This window comes from Venturia canescens, chromosome 9 (genome assembly GCF_019457755.1).
Source record: "Venturia canescens isolate UGA chromosome 9, ASM1945775v1, whole genome shotgun sequence".
In the NCBI taxonomy this organism is placed as follows: domain Eukaryota; kingdom Metazoa; phylum Arthropoda; class Insecta; order Hymenoptera; family Ichneumonidae; genus Venturia; species Venturia canescens.
In genome coordinates, this window is record NC_057429.1 from 11,894,305 (window position 1) to 11,920,771 (window position 26,467).

The 26,467-nt window shown below is 40.1% G+C and overlaps 2 protein-coding genes across 2 annotated transcripts; one reads left to right on the forward strand and one right to left on the reverse strand.

Annotated features, from left to right (window-relative positions):
- Positions 1-1,442: 1,442 nt before the first annotated feature.
- Positions 1,443-3,802, forward strand: LOC122415626 (uncharacterized). Its single transcript, XM_043427911.1, has 2 exons — positions 1,443-1,906; positions 2,185-3,802. Exons 1-2 carry the CDS (start codon positions 1,862-1,864, stop codon positions 2,470-2,472), a joined length of 333 nt encoding a protein of 110 aa, XP_043283846.1. The 5' UTR covers positions 1,443-1,861; the 3' UTR covers positions 2,473-3,802.
- Positions 3,803-5,656: 1,854 nt separating this feature from the next.
- LOC122415811 (hairy/enhancer-of-split related with YRPW motif protein 1-like) lies at positions 5,657-16,104 on the reverse strand. Its single transcript, XM_043428301.1, has 4 exons — positions 15,695-16,104; positions 15,258-15,634; positions 12,615-12,829; positions 5,657-6,721 (listed from the first exon to the last, which is right to left on the reverse strand). Exons 1-4 carry the CDS (start codon positions 15,962-15,964, stop codon positions 6,312-6,314), a joined length of 1,272 nt encoding a protein of 423 aa, XP_043284236.1. The 5' UTR covers positions 15,965-16,104; the 3' UTR covers positions 5,657-6,311.
- Positions 16,105-26,467: the final 10,363 nt, after the last annotated feature.

Here is a 26,467-nt window from a genome sequence, read left to right on the forward strand (position 1 = left end):
TTTTTTACCACACGGTTATCGAATAATTGAGCGTCCAATCGAAGTTCTTATGCACGAGATGTACAACCGTATATATGTAAACTCTATGCTTATACACGTGAACTTTAGTGTTCAAATACTCGAGAGCTATGTGGTAGAAAAATCTAAAAAGATTGATATTTTTTTATATCCTTTTAAAGAATACGTTTACCAAATTTTATAAAATTCTTATCATTTTGAAATATTTAAGGCGTTTCGGTACAAAAGTCTAAATATTAAGAAACTGATCAAACTTGGTGATAATGTTGTTCAACATCAAGTGCAAAAACACAATTTTTTTCAAAATTTTCTTCTACTTAGTTATCCAGTAATTACGCATTAAAGCAGATTTCTTATGCCCGGAATGTATACCTATATATATGAAAACGCTATGCTTATACACGTGAACTTTAGTGATCAATTGCTCGATAACTGTGTAGAAGAAAAATCTTAAAAAATTTGTATTGCCAAATTTGGCACTAAAGAATATGTTCACCAAATTTTATAAAATTCTAAACTTTTTGAATTTCTTTATGTTTTTAGCATGGTTTAGCATGGCAACATTGTATTGCCTGTACCGAAACTCCTTAATGTATTTAACATGGTTTAGCATGGCAACATTGTATCGTCGCGATCCACCCTCCTCAATCCCCAATATCTCTACTCATGATGATTTCAGATCATGTCTCATCGTGAGTAGAGATATCGAAATCGTGGATTATACAACATGAGTGGACGTAGAGTTGTTATGAATTTCGGAGTGAAGATTTTAGAAGCGGAGTTGTTTTTGAGTAGGGACGTAAAGAGGACGGTTGTTATTCTGCCCATTGTGCCCGAGACCGATGTTTGGTCACGGATGCTTTTCGCAATAATTCGGAACTCTCGGGATCGCAATTTCTTCGATTTCACGTGCAGTTCTCTTCTGGACATCGGGAACAAAATTTAGCCAAGGCAACGACACAGACATCGGTTCTGGACTCGAGGAACTCGGTGCGAAAGTTGCATGCAATATACGGGAACGTTCCGCTGCATCGCGAGCCAACGATTCGAGCCGGAAATTCATTTGTTTTCTATAATAAAAAAAACCATGAAAAATCATTCAATGATCAGTCGCGTTGCAAAGTTTGTCGAGAAAAACGGCGGCTCGTTTACTCTGCTTTTGACTACAACCGAGGGAAAAGTTTCTATAGCGATTGATGTTGTTTTGCATGAATCGCCCGTATGTGTACGCAGTGTGTGTTGGGTCGACTACACAGCCCCCACCCCCCCCCCCCTCCGCCCTTTTCTCCAAGGGTTGCCGGGGCTTTATAACTGTATCGACTAGTACTACGACCTCCCTTGGTGCCTTTTGATAAGCCAGGATAGCGCGGGGGTGGGAGAAGTTATAAATAGGGGGTGCACCAGACGTGCTGGCAGCATTGCGAGTCGAGACATTGCGGGTCGAACATCGTCTGCTTCGGAGGAAGCAACGTCGAAGTGGAGAGCGAAACGGCAACGCGCAAGACGAAATTTGACGAGACGTAGAAAAGGGGCGAGGGGGAGAGCGTGGAAAAAAGGGAAAAAGCGCGACGGTTTTCCACGACTCACCGTCGACGTAGTCGACAACGACGACCTCGAATCGATTTCCCAAGTACGCGACGAGCTCCCTGCGATTATCGCGAACCAGAACCTCACCGCGAGCACACCGTTTCATCAACTTTTTCCACGCGGTTCTCGAAACGCCGGAAAAAATTGGTCCCTCGTTCGAACTCCGCTTCGGAACAACCTCGAATTATTCGGAGACGCGGTGCCCTCGAAATTTCTCGGTTTCTTTCCTCAATCCCTTTGCCACCACGGGGGAAAAATGTTCAGGGAAGTGCTGACCAAGTCTGGCAGGCGAATACTGAAGGTACGCACGGTCTTTCATTATTTTTTTACTTTGGAAACATCTCGTGGCTCGTATGGCAGCATTTTCATTATGGACTTCCAGGGCAATGAAGTATCTGTGAAGAATTACGAATCACGAGTTTTACGTTCTTTGAGCTCGTTATTACTTTCCGGTTTCGTTTGACAGACTCGAACGAAGATTCATCGTCAGCGCTCCCTCTTCGTTCCGCTCATTTTGAGCGAAAACTTTTTTTCTTGTTTAGCAAATCAATTATTGGAGCATTTTTTCTTTTATTTCAGGCGATAAAGAAGCTCTCGACTCGGAGTAGGGTGGTGAAAAAGTCTCAGGAAATATCGAGTTACGAGCAGAGTCCACTGAGAGCGACGAACAACTGGACACCCAGTTATCCGGACCCGGATTCCGTCTCGTTGTCCTGGTCGCTGCCCTCCCTCGATACGAGAAGCGTCGACACTTATTTGACCTATGTGACCGAAAGCACGGACGAGTGTTCTTCGATGTGTTGTTACTGTCGCGAGCACGATGAGAATCAGCGAAATGAAAACCGCGAAAACGAGATGATTATCTAACGAGAGTGAATGCGCAGGTTGCAAATCATTTGCTTATTTACGGAGAAAAGAAATCGCGATAAAGCACCGAGGCCGCGGCATCAAAGGAAATACTCTAGTTTTCATTATTTTCGATACTCTGAATGTACACGTATTTATATACGATATCGTGAGTGTAAATGGTGTTTAGATTTTTTATCTTCAATGATATTTTTATTTTAACCTAGCACGTTTATTTCGTCTGATTTTCTCATCGGAATCTCATTCTAGTCAGCGTGGCTCAATTCATTTACGAGTACACATCAAATTTATACACTAATTATAGCATTAGCGGACTCACTATTACGATCGATCGTTAGGTTGCAACGCGTGTAGAAACTATAACGAAATTCCATTCGTAGTCTTCCTTATTTCCGAGTAGGCTCGGAAGACATTTTTATCTCGGATTAGTGACGTATTCTCTTGTAAGAAGAAGTTTCAAGAAATATCGTCCTGGCTGAGAGGCTCGTCTCTTCGGAGACAAACGATTGTTTTTATCTCGAGAAGTAATCGATCGAGTTGCATTTTTATTATCGTACCGTTTGAAAGATCAAGAAAAATGATTATTTTTGCATTCGATTCATGATGATTCGTGATGGTTTATTTTTTTTTTCATTTAAAATTTCAATCAGAGATATTTATGTCAATATTCGTAGCTGGAGATCCAGTTCAAATTGATTCGAACTATTGATTTGTCGTAGATTGAAACTGAAAAGTTTTTTCTAGTATTTTACGTTCGTTATGAGCATTCTCGATGTTTTCTTATTCATTGCTTATCCTTCATCGAGACACAACGAACCAGGTCAATTCGACAACTCGCTCCTAGTAACTTCGGAATGAGTGGGGGAAAAAAAGTAACGCGAGCAATAAAAACTAAGATGACGTCCAACGAAATAATCGACTTAATTTGTACTTTGGAACTAAATCGCAAGTTTCTTGACATTTACATGGATTTATACGTGCACGAATTATTAAAAGTGCCGATCTTTGCTCAAACATTTATTTCTTTTACGAACGACGCTGATGAAAAACGAATGAAAATAGTGAGCTTTTTTGAAAGAATGAGAGCAAGGGAGAGAGAGAGATATGAACGAGGAAAAAGGGCTGTAACTGACAGAAGAATTTCTTCGTGATGGGCATTTTGTAAATAAGAGCATATGATCAACTCTGCGGGATCCAGATTTCTATTTAAATATATTTCAAAATGAAAAATGCTACGAAAGTGTAACGATTAAGTTAAGGCTGTGAATAAGTGAGTCGCGAATTATTCGAGTGGCACACGATAATAAAGAAAAACGATTCTATCAAAAAATCAGACTCTACATTAATCGACGACAACATTCCATCGAAAAAATAACCTTCAGAAATCCCCAAATCCCGACTCGTTGAAACAACAATGACTCTACCAATTATTATTGAAATGACGAACATCAAATTCGTTATCATCGCGTTGCAATTATTAAAATTCGCTCCGGAAATTATATTGCTGTAATCGAATTTATGTTTTGAAACGTTTCGCGACGATATTCGAGAGGTGGTTAAATTTTCCAAATATTGGAAAAACTTAGGATTTTTAGATTCTCTTTCTCACGTGTCAAGTGTGCAGGTCCGTGCACTGACCGGTGGATTTTGCTCGACCCTTCAACCCTTCAAGAACAGATACTTTCGTCGTTTTGTATGGAAGCATCCAGCGCTCACTTTTGCATTATTGTGACGCGACCGGGCAAAGCCTGTTTTAGCTTCGTTATTTCTTTGTTTTTGTACAATTTTGGTAAGAATAAGGGGGAGGAGTGAGGAAAGGTTCGGAGGTTTATCGGCTTACGGGTGGTGCTTCGCTGACGCGAGAGCGCTCCATCCGAAGCCCTCTGGCAGACTTTCGTGAAACCAGAAATCGTGCCAGGGGACCGTTACAGCTTTTGGTAAATATTTGCAATCCTTACTTGTGCTAGAAAGCATGTCAAATTATTTTTTGAGTATTATCAATGATGAAAAATGATGCCGCGATTGATTTTAGGAAGAGAGAAGGTAAAAACTTTGTTGAAAATTTTCTTTTTATTAAAGCTAAAAAAATTACGAAGGGGACGGTAAGAAAATCAAAATACGAAATAAGGAAGATGTATGTTCCGGCCGGACCCGTCCAACGATTCCGCACACGCATCGAAAGATTCTCCAGACCCATTCAACCACTTCTACGTCTTATACTGAAATAATGAATGATTACAGTGGCTAAGAAATTGAAATTTCGTTCATAAAAATAAAATTGTCTTTTCTTTACCTTCCCCATTGTTAAAATTAATGGTAATATATTTTTTTGCATTATTAGACGTTACCAAAAATTTTTGGACCATTTTTCATTGATGACAATAGCGAAGAAACTGAAATTTCATTAGGATTTTTTCTATTTTTTTTTGGTTTTTGTACTTTCCTGCTCTCTAAAATGCAGTCCCATAAGATTTTTTATTGATGATAATGCTGCAAAAAAATGTTAGGCCCATTTTTAGCAAAAGTAAGTATTGTAAATATTTGCCCAGCTTTTAGTCGAAAATCAAGAAAATCGAGTACGATTTTTTTTCCTTCTCTATATTTCCGGCACATTATTCCTACGATACTTGAGTTCTCGTGATGTTCGTTGAGCCGGGGTTAAAAGTGAAATTAAAAACGTGAAAAAATGATGTTTCGTACAAATCCTGAAGTACACGTGTCCAAAAAGAATGTTTTTTGTCGAAAAGGCCCGTCAATTATGTAAAAAAGAGAATAATTGGTGGCAGCTGCAATATTTTTCAAAGTCCAGAACAATGAAGCGAGTTTAGCATTCTTATGAGTCACCAGAAAAACGAAAGTGTGAAAGAGGAGAAAAAACCAGTTTTCCTGCTGCCTGCAGCCCCGCGCTGAACGGGACCGACGCGTCAAGGGTTTCGCTAAATTTTTGAAAAGAATCGTGCACATGAAAGGTGTGGCAAAACCTCTCGGAGTTGGAAAAATATTTGAGTGGGTAGATTTGCATATTTTTCAAATAAATATGCTAACTTTCGCGATAAAATAATAAAAAGAGGTGGTAAACCAAACGAAGAAAAATACACAACGAGTTTCGTGTAAGAGAATTATAAATTTTATTCATTAATTTTTTATTCGTATTGCAAAAATATTCGAACGTTTGCTTCCTTACTGGTCAATCGAACGTTCTTTCCACACGCATAAACTTCGATATGTCGATGGCACGTCGTTTTCGTCGCATTATTTCCATTTATCATTCATTTTTTATCAAAGTATGTGATCACATTATTTACAGAAAGAGAATATTTACACTGTACACATAATAATAGTCTGCGATTCGATTCGTCACGTACTACAAATTACAAAAGTAAGAAATAACTTAATGTTTCGTATATTCACGATGAAATAAATAAATGTATCTTCATTCTTTTTAATAAGGTACTCGGTTGATGACTATTTTGCTTTTGTATCACTCGTAAATATTTTTTGTCGTTTTCTCACTTCCGCGGCCCTCAAACTTTCTTTGATTCCTCACATTTCAGGTTATTTTCAACAAAACTGAAACCAACAGCCAAGAATGGGACTGGGTCAGAGTTTAACTGCTCGAAAATACTCGCAAAATAATCGAGAGGAGAAAATTTTACGAGAATAGTAAAAGCTGTGGAAAACACTTGACTTTAAACCTGCGAAATTTTAGGGTGAGCATGTTTTTCGTAAAATTCAATAATTCCAAAAGCAAAGCCAAGTTTTTCATTGGGTTGTGGAACTCTGAGAGCGGAAATGTGAAAAATGATAATTTTCTTTGTTTTTTTAAATGAAAGTTATCATCAGTAGGCTAATTCGGCACCCCACGGTCGATACGGTTTTCCGTGTTGTTGCTGAGGATATTGTCCTGGATATTGGCTCCAGCCGAGAGCACTGCCACCCAATATTGGTGGCATACTTCCGGTACCGGGTCCCATACCCCCGGAAACGGAACTCGGGGGTGGTTCGTAGCTCGTTGCTGGTGAGGACGAGGCCAAAGACGTGGACGTGCCGAGGGCCCCCCCTCCTGGACCGCTGGTAGGGTGCTCTCGATGGAAACTCTGCAAATGTGACAACAAACGCAATCGGAGAGGATCACGCTCGTCCAGACCTTCCATAGTCACCAAATAGCGTCCGACTTCGGCTGCGCACTCGCCCCAGCCAACCGCGTGATAATCCATTGCTAATTTTGTGCTGTCGTAACCTTCGGGTCCTTGAACAAAATAAAAAATATTCAACAAATTAGTTCATTTCTGTGTATAAAAAAAATACTGTTTAAACAGGCACAACGAATTAATTCGTTGACTAAACGTCAAAGTGTTTCGGCGAGAAAAATTTCACAAACAAAATTAAGGCCCGCATTCGAGCTGGTTTTTTTGAAAATCAATTATTCTCCCTTCAGAAAAATATTTCGTTTGTTTTTCATTCAAGATCCTCATTTCCTGAGCTCCAATTTCGTTGCCGTTAGCTTTGCGACAATTCGCAGCAGGCTCGCTGGTACCCGGGCACGTATAGCACCAACCCAGAGAAGCGACGAGGAAGACAAACATTTGAAAAAATACAACAAAATAAAAAAGCGAATTCTTCTGCCTAATTGTTTTTTTGACCAAGAAAGTTGCAAATTATTCTCAAAATGTGTGTCAAATGCGCGCAACGCAAAGAAGAAAAATGAAACGTTTCTGTCGACTGCGTCGAATACGGTCGAATCCCTGCTCTCGTCCAATGACAACGATAAATCTTTTCAACACTGACCCTCACGAAGGCCGCTCGACGAGAGGCAACAAAATTTGTTTTCCTCATTTTTACTTCCTCACAGAGGAAGCTATGTGACGATGAAATTTTTTTTTTCCAGTTTTCAATGTCAATGTGCTCAAAATGTCCAAAACATCGAAAAATCATATCTAGAAAAAATGTCCGGATGTGTGCGTGTATGTGTGTGTGTGTGTTATGGCACTGCAAAGTTAAAACGCTTATAACTCGAAAACGATTTGAGATACAGGGCTACCGTTTTGCATAGATGTTAATCTGAACAAGCTCTTCATTCTCTGATAATTTTGTCAGTAGTTGAAAAAAGATACGAATCCTACGACGTTTTGAAATTTTAAAAAAAGGGTGTCGACGCTCTAACTTCCGGAAATTTTAAGATTTATTACTAATTTTTTTTTTTCAACAAATAGATTATCATAACAGGAAGGTTGGTATTGAATTTGAGAAATATCGGTTGAGCGGTTTAAATTTTATGATTTTTGGAATTTTACGAAAATACGAGTTTTTCGAAAAATCCGCTTTAACTTTTGGAAATTAATTTGGAAAAGTTAAAAGTCGATAAACAAGTGAAAATTTGATTGAAAAAAAAAAAATGAAAAGTAACAAATTGCTTTCTCAAACTTTTAGAACAGTGCTTGAAGCTTCCTCTACGAGGAAGCCAAAATGAAAAATAAAGCACCTCATAAAGTAAGCTTTGAGCATCGTGCATCTTGACCATCTTGAGGAAGCAATTTGCAAATGTTCATTTCCAGAATTTTTTCACTCGTTTTTAGCAAAACGAGTAATTAGAGTCGAGATAATAAATGAGAGCGAAAGTTATCGATGTCGGGTCCGTGGTGCGTGTGTTCCTGGCAAGGTGGCTCACCGACAGCCGGCTCGGGAGGGGCCTCTCACACTGCACGAGCCGTCAGCTTCAACAGTGAAATTCATGGGACGTGTATATGCGTGTGCATAAACACCATGAACGGGACAGGTAGCGTGGGAACCGTTTAGACCCCCGTAAAGCCCCGTGTTTGTGCGTCCATCGTTCACCACACGCCTTTATATATATCGCTGTACGTCTGTGTCTATTTTTATGGATCCATGTGTGTAGAATCACGAGGGTGCAGTGTGGCTTACAATGTCACGTAATATTATGCGAATTTCACCCCTCCACGAGGAAATTCCCGTGGCGGGATTGACTCTCTCCGGGACGACGAGGACCATCGCTTGGAGCGGGGCCAGTTTTTTGCCACGAAAACCAAAATCTTGTGAAAATTTATGAAAACTGTTGCAACGGACTGGGACGAGAGAAGAAATGACCTCGTTGGAGAGAATTTTTAGTTGGACGAAGAAATCACGACGAAATAAATGAAATTCGATCTCGCAATCGAGAAATTCGAAGGATTCAAGCACTTGCGGTTTCTTGGGTCAATAAAAGTTTGATCTAATCGCGACGCATTTCAGTCGGTTCTACTTTGATTCGTTGAGTCATTATCGGGGACGTGAACGAATTTCTTTTCTCCGGGTGGTACGCTGAGGAGTGATTTTCTTGGTAGAGAATCGTCTAAAATTGCTCGAGATTTTGTTTTAAAATTGCTTTTTCACGTCCTTACAGTTCCTTTGAAAAACAAGATTTTTAGATAAGCAGACAAAATTTTTTCGCATTCGGTAGAAATTTTTGTTCAACATCTTTCTCCGATGAGATTTCTCTGTTCGCTGACCTCGTGCGAACAGCGAAGGAAAATTGGGTGTCCACCCATCCCCAGCTCCAGGATGAACCGCTTCCCCTTCCAGACCCGTCCAAAAGATTAATTTTTATGGACAAACAGGCACAACCAGATGGAAATCAGTGGTGAAATTCGGGAGGAATATCCTTGCTGGTTTCCCACAGAGCTTCACATCTGCCTCATGGCGCTCCTATGCTTCCTCTCTCTCGCTCGCTCTCTTGCGGGAACTCTTCGCGACGAGGGGTGAACACAGGCGTAGGGACCCTCGAGGATCCTCGAAACATTTCGAAATTATTCATCTCTGTCTCGCTCTCTGGAAATATCCTTCCCCTGCCAATCCACGTCAATCGTGGGAACTCTACTCGGAAGAGTTGTTGACTTCCTGTGAGCTTCCCACAGGATCTCAGCTGGGTCCACAGCCACCTGCTTCATCACCCAGCTTAGCGGTATTGCCTCGTTCTATTTTTCCTGCACCAGCCTTTCTTCCTCGCTCTCTCTCTCTCTCTTTCTTTCCCTCTCCTACGTCTAGGCTCGAAACAAAATCCGTATGAAAGAATTCTTGCTGATGTGATTTTCGAGAAAACCTACGAACTTTCAATATTCATCTGGTCGTATCATTCCACAAATATCATTCGCTCGTCCGACTTTGTCATCGATCCAGTCAGAAAAGGAATTCGTTGATTGAACCAAATTTGTGGTCTTTCACAGCTTTCGGTCGTTCTATGACCAGTCAAGTTTGCAATTACTTTATGCTGGTTAAATTTAACTCTAAGTTATTAATAACATTAATAAACACTTGCATTGAGAATATTTTAATAAAAATAATAAAATGCTTTAAAAATATCATAAAAGATGAAATTTGTACTTCAACTTGAATAGTTGATGACTGAGTCGGTAGCGCGGTGACACTTTAAATACACACAACCGAGGAAACATTTTTATTGTGCGAAAGAAAGTTTATATCGGTGTAACGGCACCGAGAAAAAGGAGTGGTAAATTCGTTAATAAAAAGCGAAGCTACTAGACGAATAAAAGCACGCGAGTCAGTCTCTAAAAGAAATTTGATGAAATTCCCGCGATTCCCGAATTTGCCCGAAGCTCAATCAGCTGTTAGCAGCAGTCCAGAGTAATGACTGACATCCGTTTCCGACACGTCAAAAACTCAAGTTTTTTCATGTTTTCTTTCTTAAAAGCCCCTTAAGTAATATAATTAATATTACTGTGAGTTCTCTCCTAGGGCACCGTGTTAAAAACTCAAAATTGTAGATGAAATAATTCACAATTTTGCGTCGTAAGAGGCCCCGGAACGTGCTCATCGTTATCAGGGGACCTTAAACTATCATTTACCACAAAAAAGTGGACCTTCACCGTGCTTTATCGAACGGCCGAACTACTTTAATAGAAAAACCTGTCAATGACACTTTGTTTGTTATCTTGCCAGGATTGGCTCCAACGTCAAGGGTTTTACATCCGACCAAATCCTTCGTTTCCTCATCCGTCCGCATTCGCTTGCGCGACACTTTTTTTCGACAGCAAAAGTGAAACGAAGGGAGTCGACAGCCGTGGAAGAACGAATCTCGAACGACGTTAAATATTTGGAGGTAAACAGCGTGGAAGGTTCGAAGGAAAAGTGTGATCCTCGGTGTCCGGGCTCGCAACAGATGGGCCTTCGGTTATTAGGTTACAGTTAGTTAGCCATGCTGCATGCACCCTTGCCAGCCTTGCGGTCAACAGGTGTCTTCCGGGCGCGAAAGTCAACGATCGAGAGTGAACGTGAAAACGAGAATGAATATGAGAGTTCGTTCGTCCCTTTGAATCTCGAATGGAGCTCGATGGAGCCTTGATCATCAAAACAGATTAAAATTCAATCCGCGCGGAGGAAAAAATCCGGATAGAATGGAATTTTCAACGACTTTTTTCCGAAACGAGGAATCAGGTGTTATCGTCACACTTTGAAATCTTCGACGAAAATTCGTCGAAAAATCATGAAATTATTGACGCGAAGCCAAAAATCCGAGGACGATCGTGAAGCGAGTCGACGTCGAACGAAGAAACAAGATTTTTCTTCATTTTTTTCCGACGCTCAGAAAATGATATTAAAAAATTTCGATGAATGAAAAAAAACGTTCACAAATGTACGTTCGGTATCGGGCTGATTCTTTCAAACGTTCTTTCGCACTTTTATTTTGGAGCAGGAAGACCGATGTATGGAAAAAAAAAAAAAAAAAAAAAAACTCAGCCGATGAGTCACCGGGTCCCGTTTCGGCTCCAGAGCCGCCTACTTCCGTTCGAGGATTGCGTAATTCCTGAACATCTTTCTCTCTCCGCATTCCCTTAGCTGGGAAAAGGGTTACGTGCTGGGTTTGTTTGTAAAGCTCGAGTCTCCGAGACTGCGAAAGGATCTGTGTACGAAGGTCCGGAGCAAAACAGGACGCGAGAATTCCCATCGTGCGACTCGAGGAAGTTGCACGAAATGCGTAAGAAATTTGAGGCTTGAGGCACTTAACGGATGTATGTGCGGAATGTTACTTCCGCTTCTTTTCTCACGAGAACGGATCTTCACGCTGACCGTTACGAATTTCCACTCTCTCCCCTTAAATCCTCGCATCTGTTCCGATCTTTCGTGACACCAGCTCCAAACTTGTTTACGAAACAATAACATCGCTAAAATGCATGGAATTTATTGCAATGTTGCATATGATAACGCTCGATTGAAAGCTCATGAAATGTTGTTGAAAAGCTTTCACTAACGGTTTGAACAAGAAATTTTCTCCGAGGAAAGTTGAATTTAAAAACAAACGAATGAAAAATGAAAGCGCTCTCGTTATTCGTTGCGTTCTTCCTCGCTTTTCTTCCTTTTTTGTTATATTTTTCGCTCAAATGGTGAGAAATTGGATGCTCCCAAAAGTTCACGTACAATATTGCACCTTTTCGTTGGAAACTCTTTTAAAATAATCCTCAGATCGTAATGAACCGGTAGAATTTTTATTTTCATTTTATAAGACCGAAAAGTGTCTTAAAAACTATTTTTTATTTGTGAGTTTGAATTTTCGTGCGGAAAAGCTAGCCCGCCGTGCTGTTTCGGTTTGTGACGTCACTCCGTTGGTAAACAATGCGACTGCGAAAGACCAAGTAACACGATTTGTGAAAATAATGAGACGCGTTTATCATTCGCAGATTTGTACCTTCCGCTTTCGCACAAAACTGTCTTCGACGATGCGATTTTAATAAAATAAATGATAAAAGTCCACAAACGTGATGATAATTTGTAAAATTTCGAGATAACAAAAAGCGCACGAAAAAATCTAGATTGTTCACTATAGGAGTGACGTCACGTTGGAATCCAATATGGCGGATGGCGACACGAGACATTTGAAAAACAGATGAAAAAAGACGATTTTTAAAATTGAGTTATAAAATTAAAATTCCATTTTTATGAATAAATACTGACGTTTCTCGTTTACTTTTTACCAATTCTATCATAGACGCGCATTTTTATATTTTTTCTTACATTGTGTAAAATACTCCATCATATAGTCATTCCCGGGAACGAATCTCGATAAATAAATCTCGCCGAATGACTCATATTTACACGAGAAACTGGGGAAAACTTTAGAGAATCCGACTTACCCTTGTTACGGAGGGTTCGTAGATGCTCGACGGTAAGTTGAAGGATTTCGGCTTTCTCGAGTTTGCCACTGTGAGGATCTCTCGCTGCGGCTGGTACCAGCCTCCGGAGTTCACCGAGAGATGCGTTTATTCTGTCTCGTCGTTTTTTCTCGATCATTCCTCTTCGACGTTTCCTCGAAGCGTGTTGACAAGAGTCACCGCCTGGGGAGTTGCACCTGTAACGATTACAAAACACGCACGGTCGCCTGAGTTTCGGAAAATTTCGTGAGTTTGCGATACGATTTTTCGGCAATTGCAGTCATTTTTCGACACCGAAAGCAAACTCTTTCTCTTAAAAACGAATAAATACGTTTGCTGCTCGAACTTTCTTTCAATTAATCCTATTGTTCTTCTCTCGTACGCTTTTAACGCTCAGTTTTGCACGCTCTCTGATGAATTGAGCGGTATAGAAAAACGAAACAAGGCTCACAAATTATTTAAAATGGCGACTCAATCGAGCTCAGCAACTGTCAGGACTAAGGGCACAAACGGCATGTGCCTGGGCATTCGAAGGATCGTGCCGTCGTACCCGCTCCAATAAAATCATGAATATTCATCGGTTTCAATGAGCCCAACTTCCACAGCAACAACACGAATGTTTATACCGGTCAAATTCAATCGGATTTGTACTGAACAATCGAATCATACCTGTGTGTGCCATGAAACGTACAAAATGACTCATTTCTTTCCATCCAATTATTATTCATTCATGAGTTATAATTATTATTATTTTTTTTAATTGAACGAATGTCTCTGATTGACGACCCCACGATTCGGATACAAATAAACTTATAAAATAGGCAATTTTGTGAATGATTTATCAAAAGTGTTTTTTTCGAACGTATCTAGGAGGGATTTCGTTGTCTAAGAAAAGACTCAAAAAAGGGCTCGGGAAGTGTCCCAATAGTTGTGAAACAGGATAATTATTGAATCTCAGTTTCTCCTCACTAATTATCATTATTTATAGCCTGATGAGAGAAAAATGGCAAAAATATGTTATTTTAAGGTAGTTTATGCACGAAACGATGTTTTTAAAAACGTCTTGAAATTTATAAAGCGTTTAAATGGTTCGTTTCATTGGTTATTGAGATAAACGTGCTTAAATGTGAAGAAAATACACGGGGCTGCGCGTAAAAAATCGTTTATCTTTCCATATGACGAATGAACGTTTCTTACGAAATTCATGAAAAAGTACACGATTACAATGAAGTATGTAACGAAGGTTTAGCAAAAAACTCGAGAAGATTATCTTACTAGTCATAAAGATATATTACGTTAAAGATTGAACGAAATTGGTAATGAGCACTCGTATAACCTAACATTAGCTTATTTCGGAATTTCGTTTCTTCTTGGCTTGGCCCATTCCCGTCGTAGCCTTCTGTCTTTTTATTAATACTCTTTTCTTGATCCATTTCTCTTTGTGTTTTTCCTTTTGCGCTCTCTAATGCGATTTTTCACACTAAAAACTACAGTATTTCGGAGGCAGGGACGAATGAAATTTGGGGTTCGGTCAGTGATGGATCCCCGATCAATCAATGGCTTGTAATTTCATTCGCCAAAATATAAGTTGAAAAAATGTATTTACTATTTCGAATTGATAACTCTGACATTAATTTAGAGTGATTATATCTTTAATTAAGGAGTAAACTCGATACAATTTAGACACCCATAAATACGATCCTTTAGGCATGATCTACCTTAAGATGATGGATCAGTCGGTAATCACAACCGTGAGTGCGAGAGAGATAGCCGCAAATTTTGAAAAGGAAATTTTTCCACATCGTTCGTCTGATCGAGAAAATAAAAATGTCATCGGATTTTTGCGATCATGCTGCGTACGATGACATTTTTATTATTTTTATCGGACGAACGACGTCAAAGAAGTTTCAATTTCAAAAATTCGAGGTGTGATTACCGACTGATCCATCATCTTAAGGAGGCTGGATACAAAAGTCTAAATAATTAGAAATTTATGAAATTTGGTGATAATGTTCTTCAACATCAAGTGCGAAAACACAATTTTTTCAAAATTTTCTTCTGCTTAGTTATCGAGTAATTACGCATTAAAGCAGATTTCTTATGCTCGGAATGTATACATGGAAACGCTATGCTTGTACACGTGAACTTTAGAGATCAATTACTCGATAACTGTACAGAAGAAAAATGTTAAAAAAAATATATTGTCAAATTTGGCACTAAAGAATATGTTCGCCAAATTTGATTAAATTCTTATCATTTTGAAATTTTAAATGTATTTAACATGGTTTAGCATGGCATCGTCACTATCCAGCCTCCTTAATTTGAATCTCAATGTCGTCGAATCTATACTTCCATGGCTGCGGACACATCGATGCTCTTCCAAGAGCAAAGTAGGCTCAATCAAGGTCCAACTCGAATCGGAGGATCGCACGCCTTACCTTCCACAACGTTTCGCATAGATTTCGATGAAAGTGTTACGAGTGAATAGTTCAATCGAGAATAAATAAAGTAATTTTGTCCCTTGGCAGAAGGAAGATTTTCCTAAACGCTCGGATAAAATGACATCTTTGTCAACGTGCCATTACGAAATCGACTCGATTTTGGTATTTGGAAAAGTGTACTAACGGTTCCTTGCCGCTCTCTTCGGAGAAAACGTCATCGCAGTCAGAGTCGCTCATCGCTCTTTTGAGGCTGGCGCGTTGATGGCTGCTCGACTGTTGTTGCTGCTGCTGCTGCTGCTGCTGCTGATTTTCGCGGGTCCGAAGTTCGGCACCGTCGATTTTGAGCTCAGGAAGTTCGTGGCTGGGTCTCAACTCGGCGAGGTCCGGTCTCATGACGCTCATGTCCTGGTGACTCATCTCCTGATGTCTCAGTTCAGGATGCTGCTGTTGTTGCTGCTGTTGTTGCTGCTGCTGCTGTTGCCTGGTGGTCATTTCGGATCGGTGCATCTCCGGGTGTCTCAACTCCGCTCGCTGCATCTCAGCGTGGCGAACTTCCGGTCTCTGCATATCAGGCTGGTGGACGCGTAAATCGGTTCGTTGCATGTCGTGTCTGAGCTCGACGATCGCGCCGCTCGTTCTCAAATCGGCGTGTCTCAAGTCCGGTCCACGCATGTCGTGGTGATGGCGCATATCCGGATGTTGATGCGGGCCGGGGGGAGCTTGATAGGGAGAGTGATGATGAGGAGGCGGAGGATAACCCCAGTGATGGGAAGTCGCCGGAGCAGTGAGAGTCGAAATGTGACCACCGGCGGGGCCGACACCGCTCGGAGTTATTTCCGACGACAAGAGAGTGCTGTTTTCGTCGCTCCTCGCAACGACGACGCGCCACATTTTCAATTATTTATTCCTAACTCACTTTGAATAATGAAACTCCAAAGAGCGGCTCGATTGCTCGAAACTGCCTCGAAAATCAACCGCTCTCACGACGAGGAGGAAACTCCTCGCGAACTATCCAAGTTTTCGACGATCGAGGGAGCCGGTAAGCTGCCGATTATCGTCATCCGAAGAGCGTATCACTGAGCACGAACACTTGGGAAATGGAAAAAATTGAAAAATCCATTCCGAGGATTATCCCCGCGGAGCAATAAAAAAAGATCGACACTTCGAAGCAACGCTGAAATCCGGACTCTGAACAACCCAACGGACACTTGGCTCACGCACCGTTTCCGGATAACCGTCCTCGTCGTCCGGAAGGAAAAAAGGAAATGGCCGACCCAACCGCGCTTCTCTCTTTCTCTTGGACGTGCGTCGCAATCACATCAATAAATACATAAGTACAGCCCGCGTTATCGAACACTCCGAGTCTCCTCAGATATCTCCGACGATTTTTAATGCTCCGATACAAAAGTGCAGATCCCCGATGCTCCGCTCTCGATGCGTGTGCACTGGTCGCGTGGCGGCGAACGTATGTCGTGTGCGGGAGGACGAACACGACACACGACCTATCCGTTTTGTTAAGTCTCGAAGCCTGGTGGAGGGAGAACGAGGCCTGCCGCCACGTGGTCCTCGTAGTGGGGCGCACAGTCCCAGTAGCCCCCCATCAACCCCAGCACGAGTAAATGTGTGCGCCTGTAAATGCATCAGGATCCCGAGCTCGCGTCTCACGTTCACCGGTCAAACTCCATTCCCAGGAAGAAATTGTTTCACCTGAACGATCAAAGAAACTTTGGCTTTGCACACGGAGATACTTTTATACGAATATTTCGGATGAATGCATAGAAAAATTCGAAAAATTTGCTATGTTTTGTAGCAGCGCTGTTCCATATCGCCATTCTATTACATTTAACCAAAGTGCTTAGTAATTTTGATGCCGAAAGCAGTACTTTCTAATTTAAAATTTAGGACTGTGACATTCTTACATCGAACGCTGCATCGACATCCGAATGTCACTCGTGCATGTCTTTGCATGGTGAAACGTTAAAAATTGGGGGATTGGACTGGACAAATTGGTGAAATGTCGAAAATTTTTGTATCGTTCAGTCGCACAGTCCGAAAAGAAGTAAATTTTCGACAAAGATTTACTTGACAAAGTCCGCTTATGAACGAAGCGATTGCTTGAAATTTTACTATGTGCGACTGGTTAATTTTCACGTTTATACTCCCAACGCCTCATACAATTGGTGGGCGCATGAATTTTGCTATGTTATTGAGCAAAATTCAGTACGGTAAAAAGGAAAATACGAAACTATGCAATTTTTCAAATCTAAAATTTTCATCAAACCATTTCATTATTTACTATGTTTTTAATCAAAATTCGATCGGTGTTCATTTTTTATATTTTTTTTTTTTTTTAATGCAAACTTTTGCATTATTTGACACACTTTGTAGTGATTATTATTATAATATCGATATGGTCCGACGTCACTGTAAAAACACAGAAATTTTTGCTATAAAAGTCTCTCCGTGCACTAAATAAGTAAGAAGATTGTTCAACTGAGGAATATCGTGGCAATCGAAGGAAGTTTGTTGTCTCAACACTCGATTCGTTCGATCACTTAATTTTCTGGCTCTTGTTGGATCAACAAGTCTTCTCATCGTCGCACAGATTTCGTTGAAATAACCATTTTTTTCTTTGAGTGTACAAAAAACTAAGAGATTGCATAAAAAATTATCTGAAGAAAATTATCCGACGATCACTCAACTCGCTGGAATTAACGATGCCAAATTTTTCTTTTGCCACCATCGGTTCATACTTTATTTAAAAAAACTCGAAAATCATTCTGCGAAATACTTTCTATTGTTGCCGAGTCGAAATTTTGAGACTATTTCGATGCTCCTCTGGTAGGAAGTAAAAGGACGTGAAATAATGTAAAATGGACTCCTTTTTAACGCCCAATACAGGGCCAACTTTCCCTTTTCTCCGCTTCATGCCTGCTCAGATGACAGCACACATCAATGGAGCCATTTATTAATAATGTTTTTTTATGACGATCGTTGAATTTAAAAATACTCGTTATAAGCATTTCTTTATCGTAATGCAATCAGGCGAGGCCTCGCAAAAGTGTGCTTCGATAAAAGAAACCTTGATTGTTGAGCAATAATTTATGTGCTCCTTTATTAGTAAGGAGAAAAAGAAGAGAAAGACTGAGAGGCTTATAAGCCGAAAGGCGGTGCTCCGCTGGTGCAAGAGCGCTCCGCGTAGTCCTCTGGCTGATTTTTGCCACACCTAAAATCGTCCTGAGAAATAAACTTTAAGTGTTGTGGATGAGGAAACATACGTGCGCTCTGTAGATTTAAATGCAATCAAAATTGGATTTGGGGCTACTCAAAAACTCAGTCCAGAGGAGAATAAGGTTTTGCAGAGGAGGCAGGCCTCGCTTGAGGAGGAGGAGAAGTTTATCCGGGCGACACTTTTAAGGAGTTTCGATACAGAAGTCTAAATATTAAGAAATTGATGAAATTTGGTGATAATGTTCTTCAACATCAAGTGCGAAAACACAAATTTTTTCAAAATTTTCTTCTACTCAGTTATCGAGTAATTACGCATTAAAGCAGATTTCTTATGCCCGGAATGTATATGCTTATACACGTCAACTTTAGTGATCAATTATTCGATAACAGTGTAAAAGAAAAATCTTAAAAAATGTGTATTGTCAAATTTGGCAATAAAGAATATGTTCACCAAATTTTATAAAATTCTGAACTTTTTGAAATTTATTATGTTTTTAGCATGGTTTAGCATGGTAACATTGTATCGCCTGTACCGAACTCCTTAAATGAAGTCAAATGTCTTTAAGGAGGATGGATCACGATGATACAATGTTGCCATGCTAAACCATGTTGAAAATATTAAGAATTTGAATTATAAGAATTTAATGACGCTGAAGTTTCCAACGTTGGAGTCCAACGAAATGATCTAAAAAAACTCTCAAATAATTCCAGTAAATCTCCAATCTTGTTCCCTGCCGAATTTCCAATTCGTCATTTTTCAAGCCACATCAATAATTCGTGAAATAAAAAAATAATGAATTATAAATCTTTTTGTCGTTCATTACGTTGAACTCCAACGTTGCAAACTTCAGCGTCGTAGAATTTAATAAAAATTGGTAAATGTATTCTTTAAAAATGTATACATTTTTTTAGATTTTTCTATCACGTAGCTCTCGAGTAATTGAACATTAAAGTTCACGCGTATAAGCATACAGTTTACATATAAACAGTTGTACATCTCGCGCATAAGAACTTTGATTTAACGCTCAATTATTCGATAGCCGCATGTGGTAAGAAAATTTTGAAAAAAATTGTATTTGTATACTCGATGCCAAAGAATTTTATCACCAAATTTGATTATAAATTCTTATTATTTTGATTGCGCGATCCAGCCTCCTTAAAATAGCCTCAAAATTTCGACTCGGGTCTATTTTTAACGAAGGAACAACTGTTCAACGATGAACTCCCATTTCTCGGATGAATTCGGTGCTCCAATTTTGTTAAAGAACCGAAAAAATGCTTCGGAGAATTAAGTTTTCATAAAGGAAATTTAACATTTTCGTGATCCACGACGAATAGCCTCGGATTTACCGAGTTTATAATTATCGTAGTGAAAACAGACTAATAGTAATGATGACCATGAGAGGAGCAAGAATAGTAGAATAAAAAATTCCGTTCAGCCGAATCACAGGGCAAGGAGCGAAGATCGAGTGATTAGCTTTCCTCGATCTCGTTCTGTGAAGCGCGAGGGTGGAGCAGCCAACGAGTGGTCATCGACAGTCGTGTAAAAAAGATGGAGATATTATTCCGCTCCGTTACTGGTAAGCTCGACTGGGGGAGATTTGGCCGATGGTGCGAAGGGGATGGAAGGGCCATTGCAGCACACGCGGAATCGAAGCGCGAGGAGGGCGCCGAAACATTTCCGTGGGAACGCGTGTCGCTCTGTTATAATACCAAGGCACGAATGGATGTGTGCGCTTCCCCGTGTAGACGCACACACGCGGCCGTTTTTATCCGGAGTATGGAACGCATACATGATACTTTATTGAGGCACTGCTACTGGTCGTGTGTACTCGGTACGCTGCTCATTGTTCGGGGATGATTCTCCTCCGTACTCGGCAAAAAGACCCCCCGAGGCGACCGGAAAGAAACAGCGAATGAACTTGTGATCTGACTAAAAGAGACCAAGATTGATACTCGCCGGGGCGAAGTCTTCCAAGAGACACCGCTCGGATCGCCCCGACAAGAATTTCTGCCCCGTTTCAATCATCTCCCGCTCGTCCTCGAAAAACCCTCACCAATCTTTGTTTTTCCAACTCCGATTAGAGGCCATTTATCGGTCCGATCAAAGTCCAATTGGCCAGAAATTCTGCCGCGCCCGGAACACCACTTTTTTTGATTATCTTTTTATTAATTGCAAAATAAAAGTTCAATTTTTCGCTTTTTTTCAATATCATTCGCTCGTCTTAGAAAATAATTGTTAGAAATTTTTTTCAATTGCTCGAATTCAACAATACTTTTATATTTTCTATTCCAACTTTTTTCATTCATCAAGTTTCAATTCATCAGAATTATAAATTCTGATGAAAATAACAACTTTTTATGAATTCAGAATTTATCATTATTAATTGATTGTTATAATAATTGTACAATAATAACAATTGTTATAATAATAATAATAATAATAATAATAATAATAATAATAATAATAATATGCAAATTACAACTCTTGATTAATTGAAACTTAAAGTTGGAATAGAAAATATGAAAGTATTGTTGAATTTCGTGCACGTAATTTGCAAAGGTCTTTTGTAAGCTCGTTTTTGGGCGCGTATCAGATTCTTGGGATTGATGAAGTCGTATGTGAAGCTCGAGCCCATAGGCCACCATGAAACGAGGCTTAAACCACTCCTACCACCCTCGCTCGAATCATTTCTACGTATATTTTGACGCGTGGATGTACGTACACGCGGGTATGTAGTACACGTCGATAAATGGAGGGTGGACGATTGGAGTGAGTAAAAAAACGAGTGAAAGTGCAGGGGGGAATGAGAGGACGAAAGTTTGGGGCGAGGGAGTTGGAAGTTTGAAGTTGGGGGGTGTCGCTCGTCGTGGGGGTGTGTACACAATAAAATTCACACAGGAATCGCTCGTAGCACGCGCTCACACGATTATCGACGTGCGTGCCCTGCTCCCGCGAGCCTGGGAAACTTTGTCCTACATTGGCTCTGACTAATCGAATTGTTAACTTTTCAGCCTTGATTAACCGCTCGAGATTACTCGCCAAATCGCCCGCTACTTTTTCCTTTCAAAGGCACCACCTTTCCCATGAACCTGCGCGACCATCTGCCTTTGCTTATCATTTTTGCGTTTTTAGCGAGGAAATTTGATCCGATTGTGCGACCGCGACGATCGAGCTTCGTTCCTTTTTCTCACGCCGACTAAAAATCGTTGATTCAATAAAATGTTTGTCTCGCTAACGAACGGTGAAGAACGAAATGAGATTTGGTTGTTCGATCGTTCTTCCGTCGGCTATTCACCAATTTTTAAAATCAAAACGAAAATTGAGTGATTCGAAATTTTGTCTAGTCGACAGAGTCAATTTCGTTCCTCGCGATTCGACGCTCCCTTGAAAAATAATGTTCAACAAAAATTCCCCTTCTTGGCGCGCAAATTGGAATAAAAAGATAAGAATCCTAACGGAGGATGCTCGCTGACGACACGCATCATTGTGAAGCGAGTACGATCCTCGGCTGCAAGAGATTTCAAGAGCGCGTACACACGTCCGCCACACGTTCGAGCAGCAGCAGCAACAGCAGGCCAAAAAACGTCGCTTGAAAAACAAGTTGAGACGGAAAAATCTACGATTCGATTCCTCCGTCGCTGCTCGCATGTAATTGACCTTGAAACGATGCAATCTCCTTCTGACTCTTTTGTTCTCCATCTCTTTCGTCCCGGTCTCCCTCGGCCTTCTCGTAGCTCCGCGAGCGCGGTGCCTCGTCGATCTCCACGAGGCGAGAGAAAGAGGAAACAAAAGGACCGAAGCGAGAGCGAGAAAAACACTGTTTTCTCGTCTTTTTTTCTCGGGGTCACAAGTTCCCACAGGTAGGAGCTTCCCCGAGAGCGAACACGAGGGATGAAGAGAACTCGAACCCTCCCCAGCCTGCAGGAGCTTCATTCAGAGCCGAAGAAAGAGAACCTCCCGGCGGCCCGAATACGTGTTTGTATATATGTAGAAGGATCGTGGCTAAAAGCGAGTCGAGCATCTGCACGCAGATTCACGAACAATCAATAAGACTTTGCACCCGTGGAGAGCATTAGCGAGTGCTGTGGCACCTGAGACACGTGGAGCTCCGTACACGGAGAGACTTTTATAGCAAAAATTACTGTGTTTATAGTAACGTCGGACCACATCGATAATTATAATAATAATCGCTACAGAGTGTGTCAAATAGTGCTAAAGTTTGGGGAACCATTACCACGGTTCGTGGTAAATAACGCGCTGTGTACTATATCAAAAATTAACACCGAGCGAATTTTCATCAAAAAGATAGTAAATAGTGAAATGATTTGATGAAAATTTAGGAGATAACATAGCAGTCGTTTCTCTGTGCTGTACGAAAAATTGCATAGTTTCGTATTTTCCCTTTTACCGCACTGAACTTTGCTCAATAACATAGAAAAATTATATGGGGCGTTGCGAGTATAAACACGAAAATTAACCAGTCGCACATAGTAAAATTTCCAGCAATTTGTCCAGTCGAATTCACCAATTTTTAACATTTCGCCAAAGACACGAGTGACATTCGGATATCGATACATCGTTCGATGTAAGAATGTCGCAGACCTAAATTTTGCCTGTCGTACATAGTAAAATTTGAGAGAACTGCTTTCGGCATCAAAATTACTATGCACTTTTGTGAAATGTAATAGAATGGCGATACAGAACAGCGGTGCTACAAAACATCCGAAATATTCGTATAAAAGTCTCTCCGTGTACGCCACGCAGGAATAACGAAAAATGAGTCGATTTACCGAGGCCAAAACTGATCAGGGGGTGCGGAAAATCTCCTTCGACTCGATTAAAAATCTGCGAGTTATCGAATTTTCCGGGTTTTCAAACTTCTCGAGCATTTATCGAAGCTGACCGTTCCCGAACGGACCCCTTTTTACAGACCTCAGGAGACACGCTTGTCGTCAATTTTATTCGGAAAAAAATGCAAATTTTTCATATTAAAAGTCAGCAGTACACCTGGACACTGAGTCAAGACCCTTATTTATGCTTGTTTGAGAACGCCGACATTTCTCCTGGAGCGTGACTCTCTTACGCCACCATCTGCGTACTTCGATTTCTGTAGTCTCGAATTATGCGAATTTTTCATACGCTTTTTCATATTCAACGAGCAACTCGTATTTCGACACTTTTCGATTTTTATTTTTTGGCTCATCATTTTTTTCACACTTTTTTGTATTGATTAAACGATTTGTAAAGGGAAATAATGTCATATTGCTACGAATTGCGATAACAAAATATTCCAACAGAGTTTTAATCGGTTGCCTGATAAGCTTATTTTCAGTTTTCGTGCCAACACTGGTACGAGCCAACCAGTTACTGAAATACACGAAAATTTGTTTCTCCCGATTTTCGAGGTTGCTGATTCCATTCTCAAACTTAGTTTTCACTTAGCCACCCTTGAGAGGGGGCAAAATGACAGTTGTTGAAAGTGAAAGTTTCAGATTTTTCAATAGCACGTTTTTATGTCGTGATGGACAAAAATTCCAAGTTTTTTAGAATACTAAATTCTTTTATCGAAATTAAACGAAATTTGCTATCCTCAAACGGGTGAAAAATAAAAATATATGCTATTTTTCATAAAATATCTAAATTTTTTGTCATACTGGACTCATTTTTCCGAAAAATCATAAATTCGTCGCTCTCCAAGGGATGAAAAATGAAGATTTGTATTTTATTTTTTATTTTATTGTATTATAATTTTCATTATTATATTATTATACATAATATAATTTAATGACTAAATATTATGTTAAATTTAAAATTGGTTAAATGGGTTGTTTTATCAATGGGAAGGTTTTGTGCAATTTTTCATAGAATCTCTTCGTTTTTTAAAGTACTGGACACTTTTATTCAGAGAAAAAAATCAATTCCCTCTTCAGTCAGTTAATCTGTATTGTACAATGTACAAATTGAAAAAACTTAATCAATTGTCGATCGATTTTGACAGAAATTGGTAAACGACACGAAAAATATGCAGTTTTCACATCTCTGGGGCTAGCGAATTTTGTTTTACGTCGATAAAAGAGTTTCGTGCCCTAAAAAACATGCATTTTTTATGTAATGTAGCAACAAAAGTTTCCATTGTAAAATCTAACAATTTCACCCTCAACCCTCGATTTTCACCCCTTTCAAGGGCAGCAAGATAAAAATTAAGTTCAGAAATGGAATCAGCAATCAATATGTAGACATACGATACATTATCAAATAAACAAATCGATATTTGGATTGTTAAAAGTTCGAGGAATTTTTCAAGACAATTTCCTAGGGGAATAAAAAAATTTCGTCAGAATGCGAGAAGTTGATTTTTCTCGTTGTTTTATTTGTACGGATTGGAAAGAAATAGGAAAGAATAAAGGAGTGGAAAAGAAAATAGGGAGGGGAAAAAATGAAAAGTTATCCGATGAAAATGGATGATTCGCGGGCTTGGCTGAGAACGAGGACGGGACGGCGTTAAGTCATCCGGCGTCGCACTTCCGGTCCGCACGCGACTTATGCACGTGAAGTCACGTGGCAATCGCGCCGAAATGACGTGTGCAAAGCGTGTGACCACACGTTTCGTGGATCTACGCACGCGGAGTTGCGTTTTATTATAATACTTCATACCCACTTCGGTTTTCTTTGTACAAATAAAAGATACGTGCGTACATATATAAGTTTAAAAATGGCTCCGTCGGTGGATCCAATCGAGGAAATAAATGACGACGCCATCGAGTTTTAGTCGGGTCACACTTTTTATAGGGACTTCCGGTATAAATAAACACGAAACGCAATAATATGAGAGCGCATCGACGATAAAAAGCTCGAGACAAAGCCAAGTACAGCTTTGGCTTCGCGTACGATCGATCGTCGAGGCTCAAAAATGCTAAAAAATATTTACACTCGTTTTGGCGGATTTTATATTTAAATCGTGGTAATATCGTCGCAACGGGGACGAAAAGAATTGGAAAGTAACTTAAGAGTATGAATCGGTCGACTAATCTCACTTGCAATTTCCGAAATCGAAATTCTTCGACGCACTGTTCGATCGATCCAAAAAGGCTCTGACAGCCTACGCAGGACGATGGCAAAAATCGGCTGTCAGAGCCTTTTTTTAATCGGTCGAACTGAGTCAGACTAATGGAAATCGAAGATTCCGACTTTAAGAGTTGAAATTTTGAAATATGCTAATAAAAATATACACCGTGCATCTATTCCCGGAATTATTGAAGTATCTGCCGTTGTCGAGAAAACAATTAACGAAAATCACATTTTTTGAAGCCCTACACATAGGCTCTTATGGCTGGCTCACTTGAGCCAAAAACGAGAATAAGAAAATATAATGTTTTTAAATATAAATGATGTCTTGAGACACCCTTGTTACCGGTGAAAAACACTTGGGAATGGAAAAAGAACAACACTTATTTGAGGTTATACGCGTATGAATATAAATTGGCTGTTGTCACATTTTGCTTGACGATTTTACTACGAAAGTATTAAAAATTTTTCAATCTCAACAAATAAGTTACACACAACTTCAATAATTTTGAAAATAAATTTGAATCGTTTCTTTGATCATGAAAAGAGCAAAAGTTCAGCTTTTTTTAATCACAAATAACCCATTATCTGCCTTGAAATGATTCACAATCCGCGATATCATCGCGCGTTATATATTTTCTAACCTCACACCGCTAATCCTCGTTTGTCGATGCTTTTGTTGTACGCATCACCATCGTTTGTTTTTTTTTTTTCACGCACTGCCCTATTCGTATTTGTGAAAGTGGACGAATCCTTGAATAAACGAATTGCAAATATTTATTCATAATCCCTATTCGATTATGCAAGCAACGCGTATGAATTCGTGGTCAAGTGAGCGCGTTTGTCGCACCGGTTGTCCGTTTCTGGACAAACATACTGCTGAGGCTTGTTTCTCTCGATATGTGTGTGGATATATCTATCGTCGATCTCTGAAGTACCGTTGCATATATCGACGCCCCAGTATGGATAAAGTAAACACGCGTACATTACGTATTCACAATCGTAAATATCGGGGTTCCGATTCTGCGGCACCGACACTGACAGCTCGATTTCGTCCAACAAGCATAAAAATTGTGGGAGTACATGGCCGCCAC

Excerpts from the sequence above, each read along its gene's own strand:
- LOC122415626 (XM_043427911.1), top strand. The coding sequence starts at position 1,862 with ATGTTCAGGGAAGTGCTGACCAAGTCTGGCAGGCGAATACTGAAG. Across the intron at positions 1,907-2,184 it reads CTGGCAGGCGAATACTGAAG|GCGATAAAGAAGCTCTCGAC; the intron begins GTACGCACGGTC and ends CTTTTATTTCAG.
- LOC122415811 (XM_043428301.1), bottom strand. The coding sequence starts at position 15,964 with ATGTGGCGCGTCGTCGTTGCGAGGAGCGACGAAAACAGCACTCTCTTG. Across the intron at positions 12,830-15,257 it reads GAAGAGAGCGGCAAGGAACC|GTGCAACTCCCCAGGCGGTG; the intron begins GTTAGTACACTT and ends TAATCGTTACAG. Across the intron at positions 6,722-12,614 it reads ACGAACCCTCCGTAACAAGG|GACCCGAAGGTTACGACAGC; the intron begins GTAAGTCGGATT and ends ATTTTGTTCAAG.